A 19,583-nucleotide genomic window follows, 5' to 3' on the forward strand; every position below is an offset into this window, starting at 1 on the left:
GTTAGATATACGTTCTATGTTGGAGATTCCAAGTAGAATATAAACTAGGAAAACCTAACCTTCAAAGTGGCATGTATAAATCATAAGTAATTGATAAAAATACATAGGATTGCTAGGTGATGGTGAAACCCTAGTGTTTTCTTAATTTGATTTTTCCAAAACAATTTTATTTTCCTTTCATCTTTAATTGCATATTAGTTTATTTTTATTAATTGAATTCGTTTTAATTTAAGTAGGTTATAAAACCAATCATCTCAACTTTCTGCTTTACAGTAATTAATTGAAATTTAGTTTGCTTCGAATTATTTAATAATCCCTGTGGAGAACGACCTTGCGAGAACCGTTTATACTACAACAACCTTGTCTTTCTTGCAAGTAATATAAGAGTTTTTAACCCGGTTGCATGTGTGGTAAAATCTCTATCAAGAAACTGGCGCCGTTGCCGGGGATTATTGCAAATAATTCATTCTAATCAAATTTACAGTTAGTTATTGTTGTCTATACATATAAAAAAACAAAAAAAAAATATTAAATTTCATTTTTTATTTTATTTTTACAGATTACAGTGGTACAACAGTGCATATTACAACAATCTGTGCATGGTCAGCATTAGATCAGCAGCACAAAAATTGATTCCACTTGATCCGGAACCTGAGCAGATTTTAAGGAGACACAGGGAGCAAACTTTGCAGTGGATTCCTTCTTGGCAGGGGACTTTTCTGCAGTCTTTATTTTCTAAGGATCTGCACAGTGAAAAAACAATGGCATTTGTTATTCTAGAGGGTGGTCAACCTTTAGGGGATTCATTAACAGCTCATGCCACTAACATACCAAGTTGCATTACTTATCCGGAAGTGGAGGAAGGGTCTGCATTCGAAATAAAGCAGCACATGTTGAATATTCTACCTACATTTCATGGGTTATCAACCGACGATCCTAACATGCACATTGCAGAATTTTTAATGGGATGCAAGAATATTTTGGTGAGAGGATTTTCAGCCGAATCTATTAAACTACGTTTATTTCCATACACTCTGAAAGATCAAGCAAGGAGATGGCTCCTCACACTTCCATCTGGAAGCATTAGCACTTGGAACCAACTCAGTGAAAAATTCTTAAGCAAGTATTATCCAGCTTCAAAGACTCTTGACATGAGAACTCAGATTTTATCTTTTGCTCAAAAACCAAATGAAGAGTTTCATGAAGCGTGGGAACGGTTCAAAGAGTTGATTAGAAAATGTCCACATTCTGGTATTAATAGTACTGATCAAATGCATATATTTTTCCGAGGGCTAAATATGACTGCAAAAACTCTTGTCAATGCTTCATGCGGAGGTTCGTACAAGGATACAAATGCACAAGAGGCTTGTTTGTTATTTGAAAAAAATGGCAACAGATACACAACAATGGGCAATTGAGCAGCCACAATCTAGGTCAGTTTTTGAGATGTCTAATGGTTCTCCATATGTGTCAGCACAAATTGAAAAAATGGAGAAAAAGCTTGAAAGATTTGATGCAAAATTTGACATGTTATTACAAAGAATTCCAGGTTCACAGGTTGTTGTACAGCAGCCCTTACAAGCTGCCTGCAGTATTTGCAGCATGACAACCCATGATTTTTTTGAGCTATCCACATAAAGCTGCTTATCCGGAGTTTGCAGCGGAACAAGTTAATGCATTTAATAATTTTCAGCGTCCCCGAAATGACTCATATTCAAATTTCTACAACCCTGGTTGGAGAGATCATCCTAATTTGAAGTGGGATAGAGATGAACATGCAAAACCTCAATTTCAACAACAGTTACAGCAACCTGCTGCACCTAAGGCTACTTGGGAGATTGCAATTGAAAAATTAGCAATTACTACAAATGCAAGATTTGCACAGACCAATCAAGAAATCCAAAATATGCATGCAACAATGAAAAATATGGAACAACAAATTGGGCAGATTGCATTGCAAGTTTCAGAAAGAGCACCGGGTACATTTCCTACTCAAACAGTACCTAATCCAAGAGGACGAGAAGAATGCAATGCTATACAGACTTTACGGTCTGGCAAAAGTTATGACAACAGACATGAAAATTGTGCCGGAAATTCGCAGGCAGCACCACAACCACAAATAGATTCAGGAAATGTTGAAAAATCTAATATTTTTGCAGATTCTGCAAATTCAGGGCAGCCACAAGACAGATCCGAAAATACTGCAGAAGCTACCACAAAAACTGTAGAACATGTTTATGTGCCTCCAATGCCTTATCCTGAAAGGTTGAGGCCTAAAGCTAAAGATCAACAGTTGACAGATTTTATGAAGACGTTGGCTAAAGTTCAGATTAATCTACCATTAATTGATGCAATCAAGAACATTCCATCTTATGCCAAGTTTTTGAAAGACGTTTGCACAAAGAAAAAGAAGCTTCTGGATTTCGAAAAAGTGATTCTAACAGAACAATGCAGTGCGGTCTTATTGCATAAATTGCCTCCAAAGAAGAAAGATCCAGGGAGTTTTACTATCCCTTGCACCATTGGAAATTGTGATTTTAGTAGTGCTTTAATTGACTTAGGTGCTAGTGTAAACTTAATGCCTTATTCTGTTTTTAAACGTTTAGGTGAAGGAGAGCTAAAGCCAACCTCCAGCATTATTCAATTGGCTGACCGTTCAATTACCTACCCTAGAGGAGTCATTGAAGATGTTATTGTTAAGGTTGACAATCTATATTTACCAGCTGATTTTATGGTGTTGGACATGGATGAGGATTTGACAACACCCATCATTTTGGGCCGCCCATTCCTGGCAACAGCCCGGACTCTTATTGATGTTGAAGCCGGAACTCTAACATTCCGGGTTGAAGATCAAACGGTTGTTTTTAGGTTGTTTGAAGCTACCACACATCCATGTGATAAGCAAGAATGCATGCGTGTTGATGCATTAGATGGTTTGCCTTGTGCAAAATTTGTGACCAGATCATCAATTGACAATCTGCCCATAAAGACTCAAAATGTGATTCGTGAGTGTGATAGTAAAGCACAACAACACAAAGTTCAATTGCTTGAAGTGCAAAAATAAAAAACAGATCCGAGCAACCAGATGGACCAAAAACGCCAAAATGTCAAGAGCAAGAATAAAAAGTTGCATGGTAGTCCAAGTTATAAAAAAATACAGCCTGGAAACAAAGTATGGTTGTTAAGTTCAAATTTCAAGTCAATTCCAGGGAGACAAGAGTCTCGATGGAAGGGCCCTTATATGGTGAGGCAGGTTTTTCATAACGGTAATGTGGACATTGAAAAAGAGGGCAGGGGTTGTGTGCTCAAGGTGAAGAAGTATTTACTAAAGCCATGCATAAGGAAATTTGTTGCAAGCGAGTCTTTGACTCTGAAGGAACCAGTGATCTAGCCACCAGATTTCTGCGACGTCTAGCTACAGACTTAAAATAAAGCGCTTATTGGGAGGCAACCCAATTTTTCTAAACTTTTTCCTTTACTTTTCTTTTTTTTATTTATTAGTGAAATTTCTAGATGCATTTACATACCTAAGTTTTATTTTAAAATAAAAAATAAAAAAAATTCAAAAAACAGATTTTTTTTTTAAATAAAAAAAAATTACAAAAAAAAAAGCTTTATTTATTTACCCAGTTAGTTTCATTTTTTTTTAACGCATATTGGTTAATTGCAGGTTGCAGCGCATGGAAAATAAAGAGCATCCTATACTGAATCATGCACCCAGCAGCAAATCTACATTAACATCACCACATCTACACTATGTTGGAAATTTAAAGTAATCAGCATGAAGTCATTCACAAAGGCAAGTTTGGGGGTGATTGTTGCAGATCCAGCGCAGAAACATATTTTTGAGCAGTTACTTTTCTGCAGCTCAGTTTTGCGATGCATGGATGAGAGAAGCACAATTGAATCACATACCCATACACCACAGAACTGAGTACATCTATTATTACCATATCTACAACAACTAAACTTGCAGGGATTCGAATTTTACCTTCTAGATGCACAGATCTGGGTCCTGAGGGCCTTTCCTGTTTTGTCCAGCGAGTTTATGTGTTTACTTCCTTTTTCCCTCGGCTCTATCATGGATCCGCATATCCCTACACACAGCGCACTAATATGAGTACATGCAGGACATAAAAAGAACATCTATGCAGATCAGGACCCAACTAAAGTCTGGAATTAATCTTACTTTTACCTTCCTCATTTGCTGCGGCCGAAGCCTTTGCTGTTTATTTTTGACTTCTGGGACCACTGGATCGGCAGCTGAAGGGTTGTTTCCGAAGCCTTTGCTGTTTATTTTTGACTTCTGGGACCACTGGATCGGCAGTTGAAGGGTTGTTTTTTCTCGGCTCTACCCTGGATTTGAGTATTATTTTTTCCGTCACAGTAGTGGTTTTATTGTTAAAATACCAGATCACACTCGATCAATCAAAAGGGTTACGATTTTTACCTCAAAATTTGTAGATCCGTGAGTTTGGGGACTATTCGAGTGGGTCTTTTCAGTCTCTTTGTGAATCTCGGGTATCTAATATAGAAAAACATCAGTAATGCAACTTGGAATGTTAGTGGCATGAGCTGTTAATGAATCCCCTAAAGGTTGACCACCCTCTGGAATAACAAATGCCATTGTTTTTTCACTGTGCAGATCCTCAGAAAATAAAGACTGCAGAAAAGTCCCCTGCCAAGAAGGAATCCACTGCAAAGTTTGCTCCCTGCGTCTCCTTAAAATCTGCTCAGGTTCCGGATCAAGTGGAATCAATTTTTGTGCTGCTGATCTAGTGCTGACCATGCACAGATTGTTGTAATATGCACTGTTGTACCACTGTAATCTGTAAAAATAAAATAAAAAACGAAATTTATTTTTTTGTTTTTTTTTTTATATGTATAGACAGCAATAACTAACTGTAAATTTGATTAGAACGAATTATTTGCAATAATTCCCGGCAGCGACGCCAGTTTCTTGATAGAGATTTTACCACACATGCAACCGGGTTAAAAACTCTTATATTACTTGCAAGAAAGACAAGGTTGTTGTAGTATAAACGGTTCTCGCAAGGTCGTTTTCCACATGGATTATTAAATAATTCGAAACAAACTAAATTTCAATTAATTACTGTAAAGCAGAAAGTTGAGATGATTGGTTTTATAACCTACTTAAATTAAAACGAATCATCTCAACTTTCTGCTTTACAGTAATTAATTGAAATTTAGTTTGTTTCGAATTATTTAATAATCCCTGTGGAGAACGACCTTGCGAGAACCGTTTATACTACAACAACCTTGTCTTTCTTGCAAGTAATATAAGAGTTTTTAACCCGGTTGCATGTGTGGTAAAATCTCTATCACACGTCAACTTACTATTATTCCCTATTTGTTTATTCAATTTAAACACCATTTGTGACTTTGGCATCTGAAGGCCTTCAACACATACTAGGTCAGTTCTCTTAGACCTTTTAAGTTTGAACTATTTCTTTATGCAAGTGTGACAAAAAAATGTACTCACTTTCAGGGCTGTTAGGAAATCCTTGGTGTCTATTCACCAACCAAAAAAAGGGACTTCCTTGGTGGCTAATAAAAAACACACACTTGTTTCATGTATTACAACATGCTATGAAATGATATATTTTCTTTTATCAACAGTGTCGTTGGTGAGAGTTGAACTTGTTAGTTCACAAAATCGAGCCTAGACCAAATGATCATTGGCGCTATAATAGTATATCTAAGCTTACTACGTTGTGGATCTAAATCATCTATTGAAATTTGCCAAAGTAAAAGTGGGAGTTAAGGGCTGAACTGAAGTAACATAAGTGGATTAGTGCCCAATAGGCCTTAATTTCTACACTAAAGATTTGAATCCATGAACAATATTCTGTCTAACAAGCCCCCTTACAATCCATATTGGATATGAAGGTAAGTAATTAAGAAACTCTAAATTGACCTAATATCCCAGATTATCCCATTAATTACATGACATTTTGATTAATCAAGTGATCCTCAAATTACTCTTGTAAATAACACAGGTTGATAGATCCTGGTGATGGATTTTTTTCTCCGTTTTTATTCGCATTTAGCTTTTTATTTTTCAAGTGTTGTTTTTGCAGTCATGTTATTTGTTTATTTTAATTTACTATTAAAGTTTTCAAAACGTATTCGTTTGATTTGATAGAGAATAAAAATGCTACTCCTATAATGGGAAAAAAAAAAAGGGGGTAACCCAAGTAATGTACATATAAATAAAAGTAAAACTTTTGATTGAAATAGGAATGGGATTGCACCAGGTGCAATTTCAACATAATTAAAATCTATTTACAAACAATAATTTTATCCCTAATCAATAATACCAATACCCTCCTCATCCTTTTTGTAAAATTAGACCACAAAATGGAACACATTGGGCATTTTGTACCGCAATTGACCAAAAGGCCCCCATCATTTCAATTTCATGCACTTGTGACCATCTTGATGTCTTCCTCAGCAAAGAAAGAGCCTGATGGGTGGTTTTGGTCCTTCTTTGTAGGGTAAGAAGCCTCCATTGCAATTCCACACTTGCCTGTGTATGTGCTTGCAACATTTCTCTCTATCTTAAAATATCCACTCTCTCCCCAGTTGGTGCCCCACGAGTTCCTCACCAACCAATAGTCTGTACCGTTCTCGGTGCCATACCCAACAGCAACGACACCATGGTCCAATGCTGACCCGCACTCACCAGTGAAAACACCCTGAAAAAAATAAATACCAAAACAAAATAAGTTCTCGAACATGTTATGTTATCAGACAATTATGCGAGGTAGTGACATATATGAAGTTGCTTACCGACTCGTAGAGTTGTAGGGCCCTGCCGCCGGCTTCAATGGCAACGCTAACGGGTTGGTGTGCAACGGCTTTCTTCAAAGCGTTCTCGTCATAGGACGGAACATCTTCGTACCCATCAATGCTAACAACCTTATTGTTCTCCTGCAAAATTATTAGTGCAACAAAGAAAGATGTTAGGAAAAATAAAAGGCTACCCTAAGTTAAAAGAGTATAATTAGGGAATTGGCATTTGAAAATTGACGACTCACCAGTGCAACGTTGCATTTTTGGTCATATGCTTTGTAAGGGTAGTCCGATTCAGTGTCCATACCGCCGTTTTGGATGATGAACTCGAAAGCGTAGTCCATGAGACCACCATTGCAGCCGGCGTTGTAGGATATGTCGCAGTCTACAAGCTCTTGCTCTGAGAGAGACACCAACTCTCCTGTGACTATTTGGTTTATGCCCTCCACCGCGGCCACTGTCGAGAAAGCCCAGCAACTTCCTGCACGCAAGAATTTCAAAGGTTTTTGTGAGCAAAAACTTTGTAGCCATGTTTGGGTTTTGAGTGAGCTTGGAGAAACATTTTGGTATTTCATGAACTTATTGTGACATTATAAATACTTATGTTACTATAGGATATAGTATTAAATGTACACATGTTATAATATAAAGTCGCACAACGCAATAATACGAAAAAGACTTTCACATCGCACTAATTTTATAATATTCAATACCAATAACACAATATTATGTATAAATATTTTCATATAACATTATGTATCACCCATCACAAGAGTTGTTAATATATAATTTATAAAGTATTTATAATTATTAAAAATCTTTTTAAAAAAACATATTTTTAACTAAAGAAAAGTGATGTTGCTATTTTATATTGAGGTGAGGGTAAGGAATCCCAACTTGCAACTGAAAGTCCAAACTACTAGCAAGTAGCAACCCTGTGCCACCTTCTCTTTGGATTCTTTTTGTGAAAATTTCAAAAATTTATAAATTGTGTATGTTTATCGTTCATCTAATTTTTATCAAAATATTATTTATATTTAATTTTAAATAAAAAATTTAAAATTTCTGATCGTATTATATAACAAACGAATTCAATTCACGAATCATTAAAATCCTAATAAAGAGGACATAGTGTGGATCCAAGGTCCCTTTCGTGCATCACTAAAATTCAACAGTGGTGGAGTGCAGAGCAGGGCTTCCCACCATTCAAAGACTTCACCTTTTCCCACCGACAAAAGCACTTTTTTTTTTCTTTCTTTACAAAAATAAAAGTTAAAAAAAAATTACTAAATATCATGAGGCCTTTTCTCCTATCCATGGATTTGACTTATTTGAGTCACATTAAAAATGAATCCGCACAGTTGATCAGCAACATGACATGAAATAATTAGACTTATCAATGTAAACATGACACGATTAATTAAATTTATCAAAAATTTAGTTCTAAATACAAAGAATCTGACTTTAATATGATAAATCTGTTAAATTGAATTGTACAGAGGATCGAGTGACGAGTTTAATTTGGGTCACACCCAGAATCAATTTGAACATGAGACAATTAATCAGACTGATGGAATAATCAATCAACGTGTTAGGGGACCATCTTTGCAGAAAGAACATGTAAACCAATGAATTAAGTTCCTTAATCCAACAAAAAGAAAAACTTGACAAAAAGTGTGAGTACTGAAAAATAAATTACTCACCGCAACTTCCTTGATTTTTTATGGGATTGACGGCACCCTTGACTCTCCAATCCACAGATTCCGGCAACGTTTCACCGGCGCGAAAAGCGTACCTCAGGCTCGGCTTCTTGGCTTTCATGACCCTGCGCTTAGGGTCACTCCGGGTGCCCAAAAACTTGGCACGGTACTCTTGGTTCGTCAGGTCAGCAAAAGCGTTCAGACCGACCTTGTACGGACGGTCCTGTGCATTATGCTCGTCGATGAACTTCAAGTTGTCCTTGAAGATCTCGAACCTCCTCTCCTCCTCCCCGATGCCGTTGTACGTCTTTTGGTGCTTCACGAGCCACTCTTGGTAGATGGCTCTGACGTCGGCCTCGCTCTGAGAGTCGACGATCGGGGAGGAGTATGAGAGGGTGAAGGAGAGGAAGAGGATGGTGAGTACGGCGAGAGACATTGTTGATGCCATGGTTTTTGGGGGAGAATGGTGTTTGTGTTTTCTCCAAAGGATGGGTGTGTGGAAAAAGGGTGGAGACGCTTTGGGTTTATAAAGAAAAAATAAGGGAGTTTAATATTCAAAAGTATCGGTGTCCATAGGTTTTCTTGTGAAAGTTGTATTGGGAGATGGGAAACCGGATTCCCTTCTACTTAATTCACCTAGTTCGGAATTTCAACAGTTAAAATTTGATCTACCGATTACAGTTATTATTACTTTTAAAAGGGTTCTTCATTTGTAGTCGTTGGATCAAATTTCAAACGTCTAGATCTTGAACTAGGTGGATTTAGTGGAAAGGGATGGGAGATAGAGATGTGTATAATTAAAAGTAAATTGTAGTAATGGTCATTTAACTTTAATCAAATTAGAGTAATAATTACTCAACTAAAAATTCATTACCATTGATCTATCAACTCATCAAAATGTATAGCTATGGTTATTTTTGTCAATTTTGTTAGAATTTTGTTAAAATAAGTTATATTGCAAAGATCATTACTAGAATTGGAATAAAGTGAAGGGACCATTTCTCCAGTTGGATTAAAGTTGAGGGACCAATGGTAATGAATTTTTAGTTGATGGATCATTACTCCAATTAAGTTAAAGTTAAAGTATCATTGTTATAATTTACTCTTGTTATAATGTGAATATTGGTATGAGTCACACTTATTTGTTAATAATAAGATTATATTTTAATATATAAATTTATTTATTATTTACAACTGAAGGGAGAAAACTTTTGCAATCTAGAGAGTATAACTGAATACATAAACAATGTCAAGATTAAAAGTCAAAAGAAAATAAATTACAAAGTTGTAGATTGAGAGATGAATACCTTCTAATATGCAAAACCCTAGAATTGTACAAAAGAATAAGCATTTGAGCAGATTACACTTTGTTTAAATGTTGAATTTATGAGTTTGTTTGTTCTTATGTTTTTGTTGTAATGAATAGCTAAGATTAGAACTAGCTCATAGGCTAGATGTATGACAACTATTACAGAAGATGTGTGTGTTAATTTGGTTGTACACGCGAGGCGCACATGAGTTGAGTTGTGTTTTAGGCGTGAGTGGGTTGACAACGGTTAGCTTGTTGAGTAATTGAAACCAAGAGGAGCCGTACTCTATTTTCTCTCTTCGTTCATCAACTAAATCAATTCATCATTGATTTTCATTTTTTAATTTATAAAATCAAAACCTAATTCACATACAAAACACTAACATCTTTTGGCGGCAACACTATTGCAAAAATCAAGATGACAAGATTTTGAGTTTGAATGTTAATTTGATAATTCGTGAAAAAAATTTGCCGTTAAATCACTAATGAGATGAAGAAAGAAACTCTAAAGTTGAAATATTTTTAGAAAGGAAACACTGTTTATTTACTAATTTTCTTAAAAAAGGAGAACACCTGTGCTTTTTTTTTTTTTTTTATTTTTATTTTTTTTTAATACATACCGTGGAGGGATGGTGCGCGCAGAGAGAAAAATGCTCATGTGTCCGCTAAATAATTCAGAAAATAAAAGAAAGAGAGACTTAACAAGGGATTAAAAGGGTAAGTTCGTGGAAAAGTGAGTTCATTTAGGGTTGGAGATAAAATCTGTTCATACACACCATGTGGATGACAGTTAGTGAGCGCAGAATCCAGAAAGGGCGCACGCAAGCTGCAACCAATAATTGTGGGATTGGAACTTGGAATTTGCCAACTTGAAGGAACTGGTCTGCTCTCTCTCCTTGCAAATTGCGGCAAATGGTTTTGTGCCACGTTTCATGCCTTTACTGGTTAACTTGGGAGGTAAGGTTTCCTCCTCTGGCTGCAAATTACGAGAGATTTTTCAATATGATCGAAACATGAGGTAGTACATCATGTGTTATTATATAAATAATGAGATATACGTGTTAAAAATTTAATAACTTAAAAAATACAATTTTCCATCATTCATTTAGAAATGTATAATGTATCATCCGTGTTCCGATCACAATAAAAAATTTCTTCCGAACTACCTGTCAAAGTGCTCGAACTGTGTGCGAGAGGGTTAAAGCAGCTTTGGTAGCTGAAGAATACCAAACAAAACATAAAGATTCATGTACTCATGCAGGAGCATGACAACATCTACTTTTGAATATTTGATGAATCTTATTTCGATTTCAATTTCTTTTTTCTTTCTTTTTAATTTAGCAACAACATGAGGCGTATGCGACTGCAAAGATGTTTGATTCATTAGCCAATTCATTGTTATGTCTCCAAGACTCCAACTATATATCAAAATATCGGTATCTAGCTTTAGATTATCTTCTTGTCACCATAAGGAAATTGTGCTAAGCGACCTTTTAGTCCATTGTGCTTTTGTGATCAAGATTTTGTTCATTTTTATTGTTGTATCTTATATTCTAAAATTCAATCAAAGTGAAAATCGTTAAATTACTTAACAATACATTAGATTTTTAACCGAGAGACGATTTTATTTGGTTGACCTATCATTTGGACGGCTTCAATTGTGAGATCTTTGATAGTTAAATCTTTGGTTGCATATATAACCAACTCTTCATTCATTTGGTGTATGTCATACATTGGAGCATACCAAAAATTTTGAAAGTCCCGATAGGCAAAAAATATAATGAAGGCAGCTAGTATTCTCGATCTCAAACCCTTAATAATAATTAGTTTGAGATATTTGAATCCTACTAATTATAAAAAGCTTCTTCATACTCACGTATTTTTACAAAAAGTTCGAAAAAAAAAAGTACTTTTACAAAATAATAAAAAAGAAATTATCTTCAAGGATAAGAGAACTTGAACAAGAAGATAATGTATGGCATGTTCCTCCCCATTATCTAGTGTAAAGTGGGATAAAATGGAATAAAAAAATCATATGGCATGCAGACATAGGTGAAGGGTCAACTTAGATGGTTACATTGCCTTTCACTTGGACTGTTAGGTCACGTTATTAATTAATTCATGATACGATACGAATACAAATACGATATCCAACTAACAAGTGACACAGAGCAAATGGATCAACTACCTTCCACCCATACCCAATCTCTCTCCCTAATAACTGTATAGCAGCAGCCATATATTAATTTGGCCCATATCGCCGGTTATGGAGTTTGGGAAAACCCTAGCTAGCTATAAGAATAATATAAACTTCCAAGAGCCAACTCCTACATGCATATCTAACTCACCAATACCCTATATGTCAAGTAGGGTTGTATTCTATCTAGCCATATTTGTCGATTTGTTCTTAAATTTGTGTAGAGTTGTCAATTTTTTCCCTGAACTTTAATTTTAGTCAATTATCTCTTCTAAACTTTTATAATTTGCTAATTGCTCCTTGAACTTTAATTTTAGTTGATTACCCCCCCTAAACTTTCATAAATAGCCAATATTTCGCCTGACGCTAGATTTACAAAATTCATCCAATTTTCCATCTATTTTGATCACGGAGACAACACATGAAAACTATATGAAGCAAAAAAAGAATGGGGAATTGGATGGATGAAAATTTTAAAATCTAACGCTAGCGGAATTGGCTATTTATAAAATTTTAGGGGGTAATCGGCTAAAGTTAAAGTTCATGGTGGAAATTGGATAATTATAATTGTTCAGATGAGTAAACATCTAAAATTAAAGCTTGGAGGGGAAATTTTTTATTTTTTTGTCAAACGATAAATTTTGTTATATTAATCACCGACGAGGTTTGAACCCACGCCGTCATGCAAGGGCTCAACACATTTCCACCATTGTGGTAAAAGGCCACTTGCCAAAATGAAAAATTAGCAACTCTATACAAGTTCAATTGGCAAACCGACAAATACCTCTTGTATCTAATGAAACAGGAGAGAACATTCTCGAGTCGAATTTCATATATTTTGTTCAAAGTTCCGTATTTACGTAAATATGAATATAGAAAAGTATTATTGGTACTTTAAAGAAAATAAAACGACACAAGATGTGGATAGCGATCGTGATCATCACGAAGGAAGTCTCGAGGAAGACTCCCTCTGTGCGGCAAGGCAACACAGAGGATAAGAACTCTTGTACTTGGCACTCGGACTCACACCTCTTGTGAGGGAGCCAGCGCCCACATAAAATAACACCACCCTCCGTCAGGATAGAGGTGGGGGCTTTTGCATTTGGGTTTCACCGTCCTAACCTCAGCTTGGACTTACCTACACTCTAGGAATGTCGTGTGGTATCCCATAATAATAATATTAATTGGAGAACAAATTTCGTACACTTACTATTTCACTTGTTGTACACTACTCTTTTTTTAGTTGTTAAATTGAACAAATTAACCAATAAATGTGTACAAAAGGTGAACAAGTTCTATTCTTCTTTAATAGTTCGTAATATTGATTGATACGAAAAATAAATTACTAAGATTGAAAAAAAAAAAAAAAAAAATCTAATAGTTGTGGAAAATCAAATCTAATGAAAATCAACTTAACAATTAAAACACTTACAACATTGAATAATAAGTATATTTTCCACTAAATTCGCTCTCATTTTAACCTTGCCACCTAAATTTGTAAATGACCTCGTTGGTCCTAATGACTGCGGCACCCCCCAGAGGTGTGGGGAAGTGTCGCGTCGGCTGCCCTCATCCACGACCTTTTCCTTTAATATTAGCCTATTTATCCAGAAAAATGGACCCCAAACCGACGGTTTTGCTCACCTTGTCGTCTTTGGGCCATTCTTTTAGATTCCCGCTCCCACAGTTGCTTCCATCAGAGTTTACCGTTAACCATATATATTCAGTGGAAACTCTGGAATCTTATGATCGGCTCGCTGGAGCCAAGATGCTCCTTCAAATTTGAAATTTCCGCATCCTCACTTTCTCCATTCCCACACCTTCGTTTCGTATCTTTTATTTATTCAATTTAAACAAACGCATGCCGTATTAACGGAGTGTGCGAAGGTCAATTTTTTCAGGTTCCAAATTGCATTGGCCCGAAATCTGACTTTTTCTCCACAAATTTATAATGGGCAGTAAGGGCAATTGCTCGGTCAGCTGTGGCTTCAACTAAAATTACGAAAGGCAATTGCTCGGTCAGCTGTGGCTTCAACTAAAATTACGAAAGGCAGTGTTCGGGAAATGAATGGTGAAGTTGTTATTATATTTTGTATCGTTTCATTTCTACGCAATCCAACTGAACACAACTCTATGATTTCTATTTAGAAGAATATGTAACATTTTGGAGCATATAAAATACAACTTCCTGCAAGGCACAAGATGCAGCAGACTCAATTGGTCGCGACGACGACCTACATTTTGCATGAGGCTAGAAAATCAAGCACCCACATCCCAAAAAATAAAAATAAAAATAAAAAAAGAAAAAATTTGTGAAACTAAGGTAAGAATCAAACTCGAATGCACAATCAACTAGCCCCCGTAATAAGGGTACCTCACTGTACGTACCTGCTGACAGCATATGCTTCTCGGCCTCTTCAACTAAGTTTTCGATGCATCTTCATATAAATTTTCCCAATGCTGAAGACTGAAGCCTCAAATTCACACGGCAGTATATATTTTGAGCGTTGATGGCAAGTGTTTCACTCCTGTTCAGTATGCCTTGCAGAAGCCTGCATGTCAATCGTTTTTGTCTCGTGCTTCCTCTTGCTTCGAGAACTTCTCTTCGTTCTGGGTGCATGGATTTTTATAGGACGCTTCACTGTGTGCTCTTCAACTGCAGTTTCTGTTTTTTCATTAGATGGGAGTTCAGGTGGAGCATCAGGCCATGGTGTACGTTTTGATGGTACAGTGATTTCCAAAGGTGGGTTGATAGTCCATCTGTACAAGAAAAATTCAAACTAATGATCAAACAGACAGCAGAGGAATCATGCTAACGTGATAAAAAGCTGAGTGCATGGAGAATCAAATGTAACTATACACTAAATACGATCGCTGATATCTCACACAAAACAAATAATATGACAGAATCATGGACCAAATATATTATTCGTTTCTTGTGAGGTAAAATTTCACTATTAACTATCAGATCACAAAGAAATGACAAACAATGTCCCATGGGAGCATAAAAACACAAACACTAAATACTAAGTGTGGTTTGTACAAGTTCATAAAGGCAGATCAAGTTTCCAATCAGAATTTCCCTCAAAAGGAGTTAATGGAATCCAGTCTTCGCACACAAGTAACGGGGGACTTAGATCACTTCTTCCTGGGTGAACCTAGAATACCCTTTAGCCCAAAGAGAAAAAAAGGAGAGGAAAGACTTCTGACGATGCAATAAACAAAAGGGAACTTACAAATTACACAACCTGCTTTATTAAGAAACAAAAAGATGGGACTAATATACTTGGGACTGGAAACAATACTCTAAGCTAAATCATAAAACATGAAGACATCGTGATAACATGAAAAAGAATGCGACTTCACAAAGGCATGGACACCAAATAAAAAAATGTGGGACAACAATTATGTCTTGAACACTCAAAAACCCTCATGAGTGGACCTTCCATATTATAGAATCTATGATACAATAGGATATATTTTTCAACTGTTAGGATGTGAGACAGCAATTACATACAGCACATACGTGATACATTACACTTCACATATCAAACATAAATTGGTATGAAACAACAACCGCCATCAGCTATATGCACATAAACCAGAAATTTCTGAAATCTCGGTCAGCCCTTCAAAATGCTACAGAACTTAATTGAATCAGGATAAATTAATAAATGAGAAGGAACCAGAATATTATATTCCCATTAAAATGCTAATTAATTCTCTATAATTAGAATGAGAATAAGACTGATTACCATTGCAATGTCTACTAACTCTTAAGAATTAAAAATAAACTGGCTTTGGGTACCAAAATGCCTTTCTACAAAATAATTTTTCTCACATACTGACCGACAAACATTTCAAATGCCATATTTTTCTAGTTGCTACTGATAATAAGACTATCGCAACACCTAGAAGAATAAAATGATAACTATTTCATGTTTTTGTTATCTACATACATTATAGTTTAAAATGCTAGAAAATTTACTAATCAGAAAATTATTTTCTCCAAAACAATTTACATTTTCAAAATCATTTTGCAAATTAATTTCCTTCAACCGTAGCACTTGTTTTACTATACTGAAAAAACATACTAAAGGGTAGTAGTTGTGGTATTACAAAAAATTACAGGTACACTTATGGTATTACAACAAAAATACATGTTTATTCCTAGTGATATTAATTAAAGTACCAAATCCATTCTTTACCAAAAAGAAACACAAATGATATTACCAATTTATATATAGAGCCTACAAGGTCCTACTTTCTCTAGGATAGATAAAAGGCTGGAACAGGAAATAATGAGAAAGGGAATCAAGTAGGTATATATGTTAATTACATAAAGAGGTGTTAAATAAGGATCGTATAAATCTTGTCCACGAAATTTGATCATTTTTTTCCCGGTCAATAGAAATTCTATCACGTGGTTATTGAGAAGTCACATCTTATTTCAACTTGGGTCAATTCAAGTCCAATACTAGCATGTCTTTTTCAGATTGTGAGATGAGAACTTGCATGTGAATGTAATGTGTTGGCTCATCAAATCCTGCTCTAAATTCTCATATCAACCAACATAAGACACTAAGCACAAATGGATATGCCATATGTGCCATGAATCTGAATCTTATAATAGACTGGATCAGTTGGGATAAATCACAAGTGTCGCTAATACTTGAATTGACTTCTAGATACAATACAACTAATATCTAGGGTGAGAAGTTATTTTTAGTCAAGTCCTAATATAATGTAGCAGCATTTACACTAGCACTATATAACCACTAAGCCATTTTTTGGCTACAGGTAGTAGGAAAAGGACTAAATGATAAAGTCTCCCATTAATACATTGGATCAAGAAAAATTGTAATATTTGCGGATATTTTAGGTGGAAATGGGCACAGGATTTGGGATATAGAGACTCCACAGCACCATAGCACCAACAGTCATGAGACACACTATAAAGATCATGCTGAATGTGTTGTAAAGGAAAAGTTCTCAAAATCTAGGCACAGGACTTGAGTGTTAGACACAAGAAATATCCTAAATTGGCTGGCAAATATCTACCTAAGTCCACAGAAATTTTCTAAAATTATCATGTAGTTTTCCGGTATTGTATATGATAACATATACATCACCCACTGGGGTTCATAAGATACAAAAAAGCAAACAAGGAAACACCCCCACACCTAGCTTGCGGATCATCAACAGGTCAAAATTGAACAACCAAACTGCGTTGAATCAATAGGAATAGTGTTGAATACAATGAGCAAAATAAGAAAGACTCACCTGGGAGGAAATTTACTATCGAAACGAGCTTCAACACGGAGCCACCAGAGCAAAACTTGGCGCCCACAATTTCCAAGTGGCTCAACCAAAGACAAGTCCTTCAACAAGAATAGAGGGCTCACTATCAGCTCATCAGCACCACCAATACTATCTAGATCATTAACCCACTCTGGTTTATCTTCAGCTTCACTCCAAAGCAACCGTGAATTCAATACAAACCCAGCCCACTCCAGCTTCTTGGGTAGTACAGGTGCTCGATCATCAATGTAATTTGCGCTCTTTCCCACATAGGGCAAGGTGTTAAAGGTGTGCCAACCAATCAACTTATTGGATGAGTTACAAGCAGGACCTTGAATTGGCATTGACTGGTTCTCCCCTTCTTCCTTTTTCTGAACTGTGGCCTCAGACGATTCATCTGTATTCTCTGAATGAGCAAGTATTCCCACCGAAACAGCACCAAACCATTTCACATTCTGCAACTCATCGAAAAGCTCCATACTGTGCATATTACTATCGTCCGCAAACATCACTATCCCGTCCAGCTTCTGCTCTCTCACAATTCTGCTCCATTGCACACAAAGTCAAACTCGTAAACTAAATGCAACCCACATTTTACAAACTAAACACATCTTCAATTGCTTTAATTCTGACAAATAATAATAACTACAGAATTATAAGTGTAATTAGAATATCCATAATCATTTGGTTAAGCTTCATTTTTCATCTTCCGTGAAATTTAACCGCAATTTTCGAAGAATAACTTATTAACAGAAGTAAACAAATGAAAATAAAACATTAAAAACCGAGAATTCACCTCAAAGCACGAAGCCGCATCCGAGCCTCCAGCAGGCGGCGGCCATCCCAAGTATTAGCCATCCGTTGATCAAACCCCTCGTGGATGATCCGGAGCCCCGACTTGGACACAATCGAGGCCGTCTCCTTCGTGACCCCGCCGGCCTCGATGACGATCCAGACGACGTCGTACGGCACCAGCATCAGCGAGTGCATAACGCCAGTCAAATGCAGCGCCTGGAAGGTCCGAGCGTAGGTGGGCGTGACAGCGATGACCGTTTTGGGGTTGCTGACTCCGAACTGCCTCCTCTGCTCCCTCTGAACCGTCTCAATTATGCGGTGCGCCTTCATGGTCTCGGTCGGGTTCGGGTGCGGCCACGGCCGGATTCGGATGCCATGCCGCCCGACGACGACCCGGCTGCTGGAGCTGCCGGTGGTGGCGTTCCTGTTGAGATTAAACTCGAGACTCTGGACCGGGTTCGCGGGGAGCTCTAGATTTCTGACGGTGAGATCAGCAACTGACCGAAACGGCGCCGGATAGAGATTGGAAACGGAGGTGGAGAAGAGGAAGAAGAAGACGAGGCGAGAGAAGCGGAAGCCGAGGACGAGGCTGATGAGGCAGCAGAGGCCATGGAGTAGGAGCCAGGACAGCGTCGCCGGCGACTTGCCGTCAGATGAGGAGTCCAAAGGCGCCGATCCCCTGAAGCTGTTGCTCCGCCTGGTGAGGTAGCTCTGGTGCAAAGCAGAGAGCTTCATAATCTCTCTCTCTCTCTCTCACAAAAATCCTAGAGAGAGAAAGCAGAGGTCAAGAGTTGGAGAGGTGGGTTCGTTTGTTGTGTTGGTCTTTGAAGCACTATATCCCTTGAGTTCCTTTGACGTTAGTTGAGCTTCTGTAGAGAGAGAGAGAGAGAGAGGTTGCGGATGGTGGGGATGATTAAGACGTAATTAAAGTGTGATTTGTAACTTTTAATCAGAGATTTCTTCAAATTTAAGAATGAAATTTCGAAGTTGTTAGAATTGGTTGGCTTTTCAGTTTTATTCTCAGCATTTCTTTGTCCACTTTCAAACAGAGGAGAGAGAACGGGGGGAGAACGAGAGAGAGAGAGAGAGAGAGAGAGAGAGAGAGAGAGAGAGAGAGAGAAGGAGGGGGTGGGGGGGGGAGGGCCCATAAACTGCGGGCCCAGATGGGCTTTGTGCGGTTTCGGACAGGGAAGGTTTTGGTTTTAATGCACGCAACGATTTTCTATTTTAATTTGAATTAATAGTTTTTTATTTTTTATTTTTTATTTTTAAAACAAACGATATTATCTTTATTAAGGGGTATGAGAGTAGGCTAAATCTTACAATGAGCTGGTAATAGTTTGGTTCAAATTCGCACTTGACAATTATCGAAGCTAAGACCTCTCACTTACAAATGAAGAAAAATATCATTAAATTGTAGTATTAAACGATAATAAAATTAATATTTAATTATGGGGGATTATAT

At 36.9% G+C, this 19,583-nt stretch overlaps 2 protein-coding genes and 2 pseudogenes across 2 annotated transcripts; 1 reads left to right on the plus strand and 3 right to left on the minus strand.

Annotated features, from left to right (window-relative positions):
* The first annotated feature begins 545 nt into the window (after positions 1 to 545).
* LOC148690724 (uncharacterized) lies at positions 546 to 3,064 on the plus strand (annotated as a pseudogene).
* LOC137735814 (small nucleolar RNA R71) lies at positions 1,149 to 1,253 on the minus strand (annotated as a pseudogene).
* Positions 3,065 to 6,224: 3,160 nt separating the features above from the next.
* Positions 6,225 to 9,121, minus strand: LOC137739403 (cysteine proteinase mucunain). The gene is made up of 4 exons (XM_068478973.2): positions 8,520 to 9,121; positions 7,062 to 7,297; positions 6,814 to 6,954; positions 6,225 to 6,719 (listed from the first exon to the last, which is right to left on the minus strand). Exons 1-4 carry the CDS (start codon positions 8,962 to 8,964, stop codon positions 6,441 to 6,443), a joined length of 1,101 nt encoding a protein of 366 aa, XP_068335074.2. The 5' UTR covers positions 8,965 to 9,121; the 3' UTR covers positions 6,225 to 6,440.
* A 5,021-nt stretch (positions 9,122 to 14,142) lies between these two features.
* On the minus strand, positions 14,143 to 19,205 carry LOC137748091 (beta-1,4-xylosyltransferase IRX14). Its single transcript, XM_068488184.2, has 3 exons — positions 18,120 to 19,205; positions 17,306 to 17,866; positions 14,143 to 14,782 (listed from the first exon to the last, which is right to left on the minus strand). The coding sequence occupies exons 1-3, from the start codon at positions 18,851 to 18,853 to the stop codon at positions 14,545 to 14,547; spliced, it is 1,533 nt and encodes a 510-aa protein (XP_068344285.2). The 5' UTR covers positions 18,854 to 19,205; the 3' UTR covers positions 14,143 to 14,544.
* Positions 19,206 to 19,583: the final 378 nt, after the last annotated feature.

Source organism: Pyrus communis, chromosome 15, assembly GCF_041283825.1.
Source record: "Pyrus communis isolate YQ-2024b chromosome 15, ASM4128382v1, whole genome shotgun sequence".
In the NCBI taxonomy this organism is placed as follows: domain Eukaryota; kingdom Viridiplantae; phylum Streptophyta; class Magnoliopsida; order Rosales; family Rosaceae; genus Pyrus; species Pyrus communis.

Coding starts and splice junctions, on each gene's coding strand:
- LOC137748091 (XM_068488184.2), bottom strand. CDS start 18,853: ATGAAGCTCTCTGCTTTGCACCAGAGCTACCTCACCAGGCGGAGCAAC. Junction 17,867..18,119: donor ATGCGGCTTCGTGCTTTGAG/GTGAATTCTCGG, acceptor GCAATGGAGCAG/AATTGTGAGAGAGCAGAAGC. Junction 14,783..17,305: donor GATAGTAAATTTCCTCCCAG/GTGAGTCTTTCT, acceptor TTTCTTGTACAG/ATGGACTATCAACCCACCTT.
- LOC137739403 (XM_068478973.2), bottom strand. CDS start 8,964: ATGGCATCAACAATGTCTCTCGCCGTACTCACCATCCTCTTCCTCTCC. Junction 6,955..7,061: donor AAAAATGCAACGTTGCACTG/GTGAGTCGTCAA, acceptor ATAATTTTGCAG/GAGAACAATAAGGTTGTTAG. Junction 6,720..6,813: donor CCCTACAACTCTACGAGTCG/GTAAGCAACTTC, acceptor TATTTTTTTCAG/GGTGTTTTCACTGGTGAGTG.